The 13,258-nt window shown below is 36.6% G+C and overlaps 1 protein-coding gene across 2 annotated transcripts in view; it reads left to right on the forward strand.

Moving 5' to 3' along the window:
- LOC146003238 (protocadherin Fat 1-like) overlaps positions 1-13,258 on the forward strand; it is a 246,955-nt gene that overhangs the window by 126,685 nt on the left and 107,012 nt on the right. For both annotated transcript variants that reach the window (XM_083141412.1, XM_083141413.1), the window contains exon 4: positions 11,281-11,337. In XM_083141412.1, coding sequence (XP_082997538.1) covers positions 11,281-11,337 — 57 coding nt within the window. The remainder of the gene's footprint in view (positions 1-11,280; positions 11,338-13,258) is intronic.

Below are 13,258 nucleotides of genomic sequence, written 5' to 3' on the forward strand. Positions count from 1 at the left end.
TCATGTTATATTTTATATATGCTGGTGGAACTAATGCCTATGGTTGCCTCAATCTCACAGTATGTCACATGACGATCTTGCAGTATTAGGTTTTGCACAGCATCAATGTTTTCTTGAACAACAACTGATTTTGGACGACGTTCGCGAATCTCGTCGGTGAGCGAATGGCGGCCACGATTAAATTCGTTATACCAGCGTTTCACAGTGGCAAAGGATGGAGCTTCATCGCCAAATGTGGCATGTTGATCGATGCACTCTTGTCTTGATAATCCACGTCGAAAATCGTAAAAAATCATCGCACGAAAATGTTCACGAGTTAATTCCATTTTATTGTTGTCGCGCAATCTCCAAGGCAACATAAACAACACAAATCAAGCTAATGACAAAACATTTGAAGTACGTTATTTTCAATAATGCCAGACGATTCCGTGCAAACGTCAAATCATGCCTAACTTCAATCAGTGTTGCCAAGGCTCAAAATATAAATAGTGGCCCTCGTATACCTTTGACAGTCATAAAGAAAAGTTTTACCCAAACTCTTCATCCATTATTCTATCTAGTCAACCTATCCTTCTCCACAGGAGTTTTCCCTGACAAATTAGAGGTGACAAAAATTAAACCAATATACAAAAAGGGTGGCAAACACGGCATAAGTAACTACAGACCCATAGCATTACTCTCCCCCTTCTCTAATATCATAGAAACTGCAATGAACAAACAATTGACAACGTTTTATAAAAAGAACAACATAATCTCTAAATCACAACATGGTTTTTGGAAATGAATATACATAAATACTGCAATATTTGAATTCATAAAGCATTTTAGATAAATCTTAGACAATAGACAGCACATAGCCAACTCACAAATAAAGTAAACCACTATGGTAAAAGGGGATTGGCAAATTCATGGTTTAAGTCCTATTTACAAAACTGCACTCAAAGCATGGAAATTTTACATAGAGAAAGAAACACTTCTGTAGCTGCCTGCCTTTCAAAACCTTGTAAACAATCATGTGGAGAACCCCCATGGCTCGATCCTGGGACCAATGCTATTTATCACATAAATGACTTGATATCATACTTAGAGTCGATCAAAACAATTTTATGCAGATGGCCCGAGTATGGTGCTGCCAGTGGCGGCTAGCCAAGTGCAACAAGTGCAGATGTTTTCACCTAATTTTCAAATTGATATTGACATTTTTCATTTGCTTGTTAAATTAAACTATTTCCCAGCAGAACGCACACGATAATACTCAAATAATACGCCGCTCGGTGCTATGCCGCACGTGAAGAGTTCGTCGTAGCATAAACAAACCAAGAGCAGACGCCGCCAGGTTGCGGAAGACTTTAGCCCATTGTCATGGCAATGGTGACGTCACCTAGCGTTGGAATTGAATGGGAGTCGCCATCTAGGTGCAGCAGTTCTCTCGCCGACAGAAAACATTGCATCCAGTGGTTGTGGCAAAATAGTGATCTTGTTCCGCTTGTGTGTTTCGCGTTTCCTATCGTGTGTGGTGTTCATGTGTTGAGCTGTGGTTTGTACAATGAACCCAGTAAATGACTTAGTGTGTAATTTGTTGCAGACACCATTTTCCAGATGGACGGATGAAGACAAAAAAAGACGTTTTAAATTGTGGGGGCCAACTGACACTTACTATTTGTTTTTCATTGCCTATAAATGTACTTCTTAACCTGTTATTTTAGGCACGAGCCGCTACTGGGTGCTGCATCGCAAAAATGAGCAAACACTTAAATCTGACATGAAAAAACACAACAGACAGACTTTCAGAGTGGTTCAGCAGCAAGAAACTATATATATAAAAACAACAACGTACCAGTAGCAGTAAAATTCCACCCTTAAAGAAATAATGATTGATTGATTGATTGATATGCTTTATTTTACTTCGCTTTTCTGCCACTTTTTGCTAATTTGCGAAGATGGGGATAAGTGATAACATGATGAAATTGATGAATGCACACTTGCAAACATCCATACCCAGGCCGGGATTCCAACCTGATCCACTCCGCCATGGCCCAAGAAATAAATGCAACAATACATCAACTGTAAGAATAGAAAATGAAAACATTAAATTTGAAAATTCTATCAAATTTCTGGGCATATGATTACAAAAAATCTCAATTTGGACACCCATATTAACTATCTAGCAGGAAAATTAAGCAGAATCATATATGTCATAAGAATGATGAAAGACATAACAGAAAATAACACAAGAAAATCCCTAAATTTCAGTCTATTCCAACTAACATATGACATTATATTCTGGGGAAATGCAACAAACAGCACACAAATATTTAGTTTTCAGAAAGAAGCATTAAGAATTATGACAGGAAAGAAATGGAACCATGTAGGGAAATCTTCATTCCACCACTACCCTGCCTATATACACATTTATTATGGCATGTAAAAATTGATCTGACCAAGTTCTCCAAACGCAACAATGAAGTACATCACTACAACACTAGGAATAACTCCAATCTCACAGTTCCAATGCATAACACATCACTATTTGAAGAAGGTCCAAAATCCACAGGCTCATCCACCTATGCAATAAGTTACCAGATCATATAACAACTATTGAACCAATAGCAAAATTCAAAAAGGAACTAAGAACCACAAGTGTGTTGATGGATTGGAGGTTCGTGGATTACCACAAGAGTGCCATTGAAAATGTAATCAATAGTTCCAACATAAACCCAGAGGAGCAACCACAAATTTTTGTCGGGGAGAGGGGGCGGTGGCAAGGACCAGGATAAACGTACCAAAAATAATAATAGTAATAATAATAATAATAATAAAGTTATAACATTATTATTATTAGTAGTAGTAGTAGTAGTAGTAGTAGTAGTAGTAGTGGTGGTGGTGGTGGTGGTGGTGGTGGTGGTAGTAGTAGTAGTACTAGTAGTAGTATCAAAGACGTTATTATCCTCTTAAATTACACAAGAAGGGGGTAGAAGTTGGTGCTAAAGCATTTGTGTTCGAACAAACTATTTGAATTATTTTTTTAACACGTTCAATTTCACATTAATAATGGAAATCAAGCACACAAACTATTTTTGAAAGGCAGAAAATGCTTGATAAATGCATTCCAAATATAATTATTTTTTACATTAACATGCATAACTTTCATGCATGATATAATGTTTCACACATATGAAACATGGAGTGACATGGACACTAAATTGTGTATGTATTCAAAGTTTCTTTAATACATATTATATATAACACATATATTATTTAAATAAATTACACAATCAATTCATCCATCTTACAATAAACCAACAGCAAAAAATACATAAATTGTCTCTCAAATGTGAACGCTCTCTTTCCTCAAAACAATTATTCATGCATTTAAGACGAGTCTTATTTCTTCCTCCGGTAATTTAGAATGCATTACAGAAAACAATGAAAAATTGCAAGCGAAGCAAGCAAGAACATTTTTAGATCCAATTTTTTTGCAGACTGAATTCAATATTGATTTAAAAAGGTGCAAATAATTTCACGGGGCGCCAATACATTCTCTTTTTTACACCTTTTGGGCCTCCTTGATGGTGTGTGGTAATGTCGTCACCTTGTGATCAAGGGGTCCTGGGTTCGATACTCAGTGGAGGCACATGGCACAGTGGTTCGGATTGCACTTTAAACTGTAAGTCCCGTCCCGATTAGCCCTTTTGTGCATAAAATGGAGTTAAAACCATAATTCAATCAAATCAATCAATCAATTTTATAACTTTTTTCACTTAGATCGTTTGGTGCTCAGGGCCGACTCCCACCGCTATGGTTCTGAACTTGATAAGACTAAGAAAATCAGGTATTGTGAGCGAAGCGAGCAAGAAAATTTTACGAAAAGTATTTTTATTTGCATAAAATTTGAAATTGGGTTCGGTAATTGCCCCCTGTAGGTATCCTTGGCTGTCAATGTTTGACCCCCCTTGCCCCCTCTAGAAGTCATATCCGTCCAAGGTTGTAGGGGGACAGTGGCCCCCGTGATAGCGCTACAGCAAGTTCTCTGTAACCATGTAGCGACAATATGCATGCGGAAAAAAGAGTCGCTCTTAGCCATCTGTTCCACCTGAATGGGTAAGATGGTGCAGTGCGAATAAAATCTGAATAGAACAGTTTAGTATCTCAAAACATTTTCTTGGCAAGCTGTAGTTCCATTTTTTTCACTGTTCTTCACACGGAGCACTTATCAGGATAAACAACAAGTTTAATGGGGTTAGCTTGTGCATTTGATGCATTGTATCCCATCTGCTGTGGATGTTGTCTCTCTGTAAAGTTTTAGGCACTCAACACATTCATTTTCATTGTTGGTAATAGATTCGTCGCTGTCACAGAACATAAGGAAATGTGATGATGACGATGATGAAGATGAAGAGATGGCTAGATAGATGTCTTCTGCATGCTGTCTGCTTGGGAATTTTTAGTTTTTTCTTCAGAGCCTCAGACTTGAACTTCGTACTCTCAATGAAATCTTCTCGGGTCAGAACTCAGGACATTAGCTGTTAGCTTTTGGTTTTGGCACTGTAGGAATTGGAGAAAAGAGTCCAATGCTGTTTGTTTAGAGTCATTGTTTCATTATCACTTTCTTCTCTAGTATTAGTGGATGTGTTGGATTGTGGTGTTGGAGGTTGCGGTGAGTATTCTTCCAATCCAATCATGTCAGAAATTGCAAATGCCTGGCGTGGGATAACAGACTCATCAAGAGGAAATATACCGGTAGCCTTAAATATGACAATTCCATAAGTTCTTGGAATGAAGTCGCCTTCATAGAGTAGACTCTGGTATGTAAAATTCTCAACTCGCTTTCCGCATTTTTCATCTTCCCATTAATCACATGCTGTGCAGAATTTTGAAGGAGTTCCTCCATCCAATATACTCGTTCCGTTGTTCTCTGGCACTTTCTGGACATATTTCTGCAAGAAAAGTGGAAAGAATGCATTAGTAACAACTACAGATGAAGGTTGAGATAATGAAACATATAGAACATTTTGTTTATGTCTGATAAAATGATAGTATCAGACTCTGGAACAGTTTAGTGATCTTGTAACCTTTCATGTAAATATATATAAAGTGTGCCATCTGTCTCACTCCACATTACGCCACCTTAACCCACAACGTCAAGATTAATGTTTAAACAGAACATCACCAGATGGTAGGCCTGACATGAATATACAAAACAACTATAGAAGTGCAAAAGAAAAGCTCCTTGAACATGGGTTTAAAAATGTCTTACTTGCTTTCCTAGATGATGCTTACAAAATAGTGATGATAAATTTATTTTACTTACCAGATATATAGTGGCAATGTAAAATACTTGTCATATCTCTGTTATCAGATTAATTGGGAACACAATTCTCACTTGATCATCCCGGTGTTGCTTCTGCAAAACTGTGGAAGATTGGCACAAATTCGCCTGCTCCTTCTCTGCTAGTCACATGATTTGCCATCTGTCTCCTCGCGCCATCTGTTCCCCCTTTACCCTATATTTGATTGCTTTTACATGCTGTCTTGTTTGGGTTATCATTTGACATAATTTGGTCTATCATGGGTTTTGGAAGTTCTTGTAGGAAAGTCAACATGAGGTGTCAGGCCATGGCTATATATTAGTTGTTTTAGTCGTCTTTTCTGGGTGGAATCTTTTAAAAGGTCAACATTTAGATCACCACAGACTAGTATGCTTGATTTGAATGAAAATATATGTTTAAACAGGGAGTTAAGATTGTTTAGTAAGACTTCAAAATCACCATCCAGTGTACTATACATATATATAATATGTATAGACATATTACAATTAGCTGCATTTCTTTTATTATTGCTTGATTGATTGATTTCCATCCACTTGATCATTCAAGTACAAATTGCACTATGATGTGGAATAGGTCAATTATATTAATGTCTAATTTTGAATACAAAGGAATTAACACATACTTATATCTATTAAAGTAGTAAAACAATAATATAGAGAAATGTAAAAACAATAGTACTATGGAAAGTTACAAAGTAATGTAATATTTAAAAGAGTTTTTAATGTCCATTAATGGAAAATGTGACCTAAGTAATCTTCTGTACCATAAAACAAATGTTTATTTGCATGCTCTTTACTGTCATTTTAAATTTAGTAGGATTGTGATTCTTGAATTCCTCTGGCAACATGTTATATAGCTTTACACCTTAAAATCTTAGGCCACCTTTTGTTTTGGATGTGTGGACAGTTGAAAGGTGGAGGGAGTTATGCATACAAGTGCTGTACTTGTGTTTATCCATACTTCTTAGAACATTTCAGAATTTCTATGAATAAGGAACAATATTAGCATGCTCCAAAAGAATTCTAAGTCCTGAAGTCGTAAACTTGGCAACATTGCACTTCAGTTCTAGCAGAGAGTAGCCAACTAGCAGTCAGTCCTTCGATTAGGCGAAAAATGTTGCGCCGAAAGTTTTCCCATGTCGCACATTCTATGATTTTATAAACTATAATACAATAATACAATATACACATTCAAACAGAAATATAAAATTGGAATAAGAATTTTGAGGAATTTTCACGATTCTGCATTACCTGAAATCAGATAGACTTGAAACACTGAAGAGGGTTTCTCTCCACCTGGAAGAAATCGGCACAAGTTTGAGCAGAAAGAGGCAAATTTCTGAGGAGTTTATGCAAAATTTTTTTTACAATACCCTGCATACGCTTGTCAAAAAATCATATTTTTCATGACTTGTGGAAAAAAATGTGCTTGGAACAAAGGAAGGTGGATGATTTCATAAAAATCAATGTGTTTTTAAGGATAGATTGACAGAAAGTTATAAAGCAGTTGGTTATAGACCAGTGGTTCCCAAAGTGTGGGCCCTGAAATGTTCCAATGTTTTCAGTGAAATGACACTTGTTAATTTACACATGGTTTTAGTACTTTTACATGTGAAATGTTTCTCAATTTGAAATATGTGTTTATTTTTTAAGTTAAGGCAAGCAACCTAACCACACTAACTGAGCATTGTAAGTGTTAGATAGGCCTACATTCTGACTTGGGGGCCGCAGAAAAATCATGAAACACTAAGGGCGCCGTGGAACGAAAAAGTTCGGAAACCACTGGCTAGGTTAGACATTCGTATCCTTATTTTTTGTCAAACGTACCGTCTTTACAGAACCTGGTGAAGTCTTGCACTTCCTTACCTCCTTTTCTTCTCAACGAGCATCTGGACCAAACAATATTCCTACTATTTTCATTCAAAAAACAGCTCACTCACTTGCTACTCCTCTTGCAATGTTATACAATAGGTGCTTCTCTGAAGGCTGCTTTCCCACTCAATGGAAGAAAGCAAATATCATTCCTATTTTTAAATCTGGCAATGCAAACGATACTACATGTTACAGGCCCATTTCTCTCCTTTCCACACTTGCTATTGTCTGTGAAAAGGTTCTAAAAAATAGACTTCTGAAATTCACATCCCCTTACATTAACCCAGCACAACACGGCTTTCTTCCAAATTCTTCATGCCTTACCAATCTGTCTTCTATGCAATCCTATGCCATAAAAGCAATTACTAATCGTAATCAGTTGGATGTTGTGTACTTTGATCTGTCCAAAGCTTTTGATTCAGTGGATCACCATTATTTACTGCATAAATTAGCTAATAGATTTAATATAACTGGAAACACGTTAAAAATAGTGAAAGACTATCTAAGAAATAGACAACAACGTGTTATACTTCCTGGAACTAATTCTAACTGGCTTCCTGATATATCTGGTGTGCCGCAAGGAAGCGTTCTTGGCCCTCTGTTATTTGTATTATATCTGGATGATCTCACAGACCTCTTTAATTCCCCCATCTCAAGCACAATTCTAATGTTCGCTGATGATTGCAAGATTATGAGAGAAATAAAACAGCCATCAGACATGCAACTTCTCCAAAATGACATAAATAGATTCTCTGAATGGTGCAAGCGATGGAAACAGACCACAAACCCTTCGAAATGCTCTTACATAACAATTTCATTGAAGCAAAACATTCTTGAAGGTAATTATACACTCACCGACATCACTCTAACAAAAGAAGCACAACACCGAGATCTAGGTATCCTCATAGATTCTAAACTAACTTTCGATAATCACATATCAACCATCACAAAAAAGGCAATGTGTATGCTAGGCTTACTTTACAGATTCACGGAAATCCATAACCCAAAAGCACTTTCCATTTACTTCAAAACTTTTGTGTCCCTCATTCTAGAATACTGTTCACCCATCCGGAATATGGCTGCCCCTTCTCATACCTCCAAGATCGAGAGTGTTCTCAGCTTTTTCCTCTCCACCGTTCGATATAGAGTGCCGGCCCTGAGACACCTACCTAAGAGAGATCTGCTTGTAAACTTAAACATAAATACTCCAGAATCACGTAGATACGTTGCAGATATGAAATTACTACATAAGATAATTAATGGAAACCTATACCGCGTTTGGTAGAACCTGTCCCGCTTCCCGCGCTAGGGAGCGCTCGACAGTTTCAGTGCCAATGTGAAACGAGGAAAAAATCGTCTGCTGGGCAGCGAGGAGCGAATGGAAGCCAGAAGAGAGGCGCTTACGTAGACGCTGTTGCGACGTTGCGTATTTTAATTGGCTGCCTGGCTTTGACTTTCCCCAACACCGAGAAAAGCCAGGGAGCAACTAGCGCGGGAACCGGGACAGGTTCTACCAAACGCGGTATAAGATGCAGCATCCCACTCAACGAACTCTCCCTCAGAGTGCCTACACACAAAACACGGAGCAAGGAAACTTTCCACACTGAAACTCCAAGACTCTCACTCATTCAACGTTCACTATTTCATAGGCTACCAAATCAGTTCAATGTCAGCTCAAACCAAACCGATATATTCAGTTCATATCCATCTTTTATCACCAACATAGAAAAAATTGTATATAAGTAATGCTTTTGTGAAACACATCTGTTTACCTTGGAACTGTCTCGACTTGTTTATGTTTATATTTATATTTTGTTTATTTTATTTTATTTTATCTTGTTTCGTGTGTTCATTTTAACACTAGTGTACTGTTTTACTGTTGTTTCTTTCCGGTTTAAAATGGCTTGTGCTGTACTGGAAATTTCAATAAATAAATAAATAAATAAATAAAAATCGCATGTTCAAATCCCACTTTTTTTTCACAGACCGTTGATATAAGAACACTAAAAATTAATTCAACACACATTTTAAGAAGGAATGTCCATCTGCACATTTTTTTCCTTAATGCTTATTCAGTTGATTGCCAGGATTTAAGGTTAAAACTTTTTCTTGTAGCCACTGAGGGATTTATAAAATTTTGGCCCCTAGGCTATCCGTTATTTTAGGGTTACTATTATTATTATTATTATTATTATTAACAATTTTGTTATCATGGCACTTCACTTCCACTAATTGCATGCTCTGTATTAATAACACTTGTAGACATCTAAATATAGACGCATCTGATTAAAAGTTATTAATTAAACTTCTATAAAACATTCAAACTTTAATTTAAAAGGAGAACACTCTTCTAAAACTATTTCCTTCTGGTTTTCAAGGCAGCAAACTGATGAATGAAAGATTCAAATTCAATTTCTTGTGGGACAAGGATTTTGATTTCAACTTTCAATATCCCTGCACTTCACTTTCAAATGTTGGCATTCAAAATGTTTATATTAGTTTCTTTGAGGAACAATTGTTTATATTTGAGCATTGTTACGTGAGTTTGTGCTGCTGCCTTTGCAGTCTGCCATACAGACTTGCACCCTGGTTATATACAGTATTGAAATCTAACACAGTTATTTTTAGTGGTTTTTATTGATTTGCAACGTCGTTTCGTTCTGGTTTCCCAGAACTTTCTCAAGCTACACTAAGATATATATACAAAAACACAACCTCACATGGCTAGTCACTCTACACTTCTAAGGAAAGAATGTGTGTCCTTGTTTCCTCCTAGGTAAACTGTTTTTTGTTTGCAGGTGTTCCTAACAGCTGGCTGTTTCTCCCCCTCCCCTCCACCCAGTAACATACTCTTCTTGTCTTCCCTCCCCTCCTCCTTCCGGTGGCACTGACCTTCTGTTTCTCCTTTAACTTATCTCGCAAGATAACATCTTCCATCAATAAAAAACACTAAAAATAACTGTGTTAGATTATTTTGCATGTACAAAAAGTGGTTATGCGAACCTTCAAGAAGAACATTCAGTATTGAAAATAGGATTATAATGTAAAAAGGTATTTTAGCACTAGGAACTCCTTCCTTCTACCTTCCTTCATGAAATAAACAATTGAAAGGACTTGGAATGTTGTTTAATTTTGTTGATATCAAAATATTAAGGAATTTTAATATGTCTATGTAACTCCCCTTCAGTGGCTCATTTTTGTTTATCCCCTAGGCTAGTTTAGAATAGCCTAGCAGCAAAACCCCCTTTGCTTGTAGCTATTCTTCACACATTGTGTTAACACACACATTATAACTAATTCATGTAACACTTAAACTTATTCACAATGCTGTATGTAAGGTTTGTTTATGTTCTTCACTGCACACCTAAAATATTGATTATTTCAATATACTAACACACAAACACACACAATTAAATTTATGTAGTGGGGAGAGTTTAATGAATTCCAATTGACAAGATTGGTTATGTTATGTCAATTCCTTTGAAATCACTGTTGTTAATCCCCTAACCTCTTCCGATGCATCTAAAATTAATGGTAAATCGCCAATTAAAATAAATAAATTGCTATTGCTAGCAAGGCGAGTGTGATAAAATAACTAATAATCAATATTTATATAGTGAGTGACATCTAAAAAATGAAAGACCTGAGAATGATCATTAATTCGCCACTGCTTTGAATCCTAAATACTTGTTTCATTTAAACAGAATTAGATGTAACAAATTTTATGTAGCACTATAGCAGGATTGAAAAAAATCTGTGGGGATTTTTGAGGCCAAGATTATCAGTGGGAAAAAATCTTCCTGTTCCCCCAAGGATTTTGCATGAAATCATAGCATGCTGTTAGCATGCTGTGTTAGCATGCTGGAGGTAAATTTTTTCAATAAGTTCTACGTGCTAACAAACACAGCACCTTAATTTTCAATCTGAAAGTGGGTTTAAGCTCCGAAAAATCAGGTGATGACAATAACAATACTGATTTACATAAATATGTTTATATTCTTAAATAACTTAGAAAATGTATTTAGCCTGTATTGACTTCTTCACCATTTATTGCAGACTTGCCATTTTCTTTCTTGCAGGTCTGCCCAATGTTGTCTAATGCTATTAGTGTAACATGTGCAGATGGAAAAAACTATGTAAGTATTGTAGCATACAAATGCTAAGGCATTATACAAACTTCTTGTTGGACAGGGTTCCGATCAGTGTCGTATCTTCTCGTAAGATAGTTTGTAGTAACACATAAATTAGAGGGGCATATTTATATGATTACATAACATAAGTATACTGAATAGCAAAAAACAAATAAGTTATTCTAATAATCAAGAAAGAGCCTCCCGATGGTATGTATCATTGCAACCTTGTAATCAAAGGATTAAGGATTTCATACCCAGTGGAGGCACAGTGTTCAGATCCCACTTTATACTGTTGGTCCAATCCTGAATCTGTGCATAAAACTCATCTCAGGGATATTTCGCTAACATTATTCATCTGACTTTTAAAGTGTCTCTTATCATGCTATTTATTTGTTTTGTGTGGTGTTTTACAAAAAATGTTGCCAGCACATGATGTAAGAAATTTTTTAATGTCATATTTTTCCTCATATTTAAGTTTCCTGTTTTTTCCTTAATTAATATGTTCTAATATAGATTCTGACTTCATGTTATAAGAAAGAAAGTAAACATTTCACCACTGTGTTCCTCATCTTGTAAAGGGACTTATAGTAAAGTTGGCCACTCTCTGATGGTGCTTATGAGCTACGAGGTGTGGCTAGAAAAAAAACGGACTGTTGCTACACAATCTTTTATTGGTTAGTTTGTACAATACAAACATTATCCCCTTCTAATTACTCCCCTGCACCATTGATACACTGCTCCATACGAATCTTCCATTTCTGGAAGCAGTGCTGGAAATCATTTTCTGAAACCACGTTCATGACCTCCATCGCTTTTGTTTTCACAGATTCTATGGTCGTAAATCTGGTTCCTTTCAGTGCTGATTTGACCTTTTGGAATAAAAAAGTCGCATGGAGTGATATCCGGCAAATAGGGTTGATGTTCTAACACTGGGATCCCATGCTTGGCCAAAAAAGCCTTGACTGACAATGCTGTGTGGACAGAAGCATTGCCCTGATGAAGAATCCATGACTTGCTTTTCCACAAATCAGGACGTTGCCTTCTTACACGCTCACGAAGGGTCGTCAGCACCATAATTTAATAATGTTGGTTATCTTGCAATAGCTCGAATACTCAAGGACAATCTTTTCGAATCAATTCACCGACATTTGCAGTGTTTGATTCCGTTTTTGATGTGCAAGGCCATCCAGGACACAAGTCGTCAGCGATCATTTCTCATCCCTCTTTAAACCTTTGAAACCACTCAAACACTTGCGTGCATGATAAACACTCATCTCCATATACTTGCTTCAACAAACCATAAGTTTCTGTGGTGGATTTTCCAAGTTTCATAAGAAACTTCAAATTGATATGGTGTTCCACTTTCACACTAAACATTTTTCCGACGGAGCAAAGATGTACAGTTCACTTAGTCTACCAGCTAAAGCGGAACTGAGCGCCGCACACCCTGGAAAATCATACAGTCGATAGGCAGGATATCACGTTATACACTCATGCACCGCTTGACCTTGACGCACTTGTCGTTTGTCGACAGCAACATAAATCCTCTTTTTTTCTAGCCACACCTCGTATGTTGTAACATTTACAATTTATGGACATAGAAATATTTCAGGTCAGTCAGATAACTTTTGGATAAGTTTACATATATTCTAAAGGCATTGAATAAACTGGGTCTATAAAAATATTGATAGAGTTTGTAATCAGTAAGCCCCCAGGAAAGGCCATTGACCAAGTCACAAAGTTATTACAATAATAAAAATTGACATTGCAATTGTATGAGTGGTTGCCTACAATTTTATCCCAGTTAGAAGTACCGAAAGCTATATCTTTATCCCAGTTAATGACCATAGAATTTGATACTAAGTACTTGGATACGAATGCTGTATCAGTTAGGAACTGCCCCAGAACTCTGATAAACCAGATA

The sequence above is a fragment of the Lepisma saccharinum genome, chromosome 20, assembly GCF_977018435.1.
Source record: "Lepisma saccharinum chromosome 20, izLepSacc3.1, whole genome shotgun sequence".
Lineage (NCBI taxonomy): Eukaryota > Metazoa > Arthropoda > Insecta > Zygentoma > Lepismatidae > Lepisma > Lepisma saccharinum.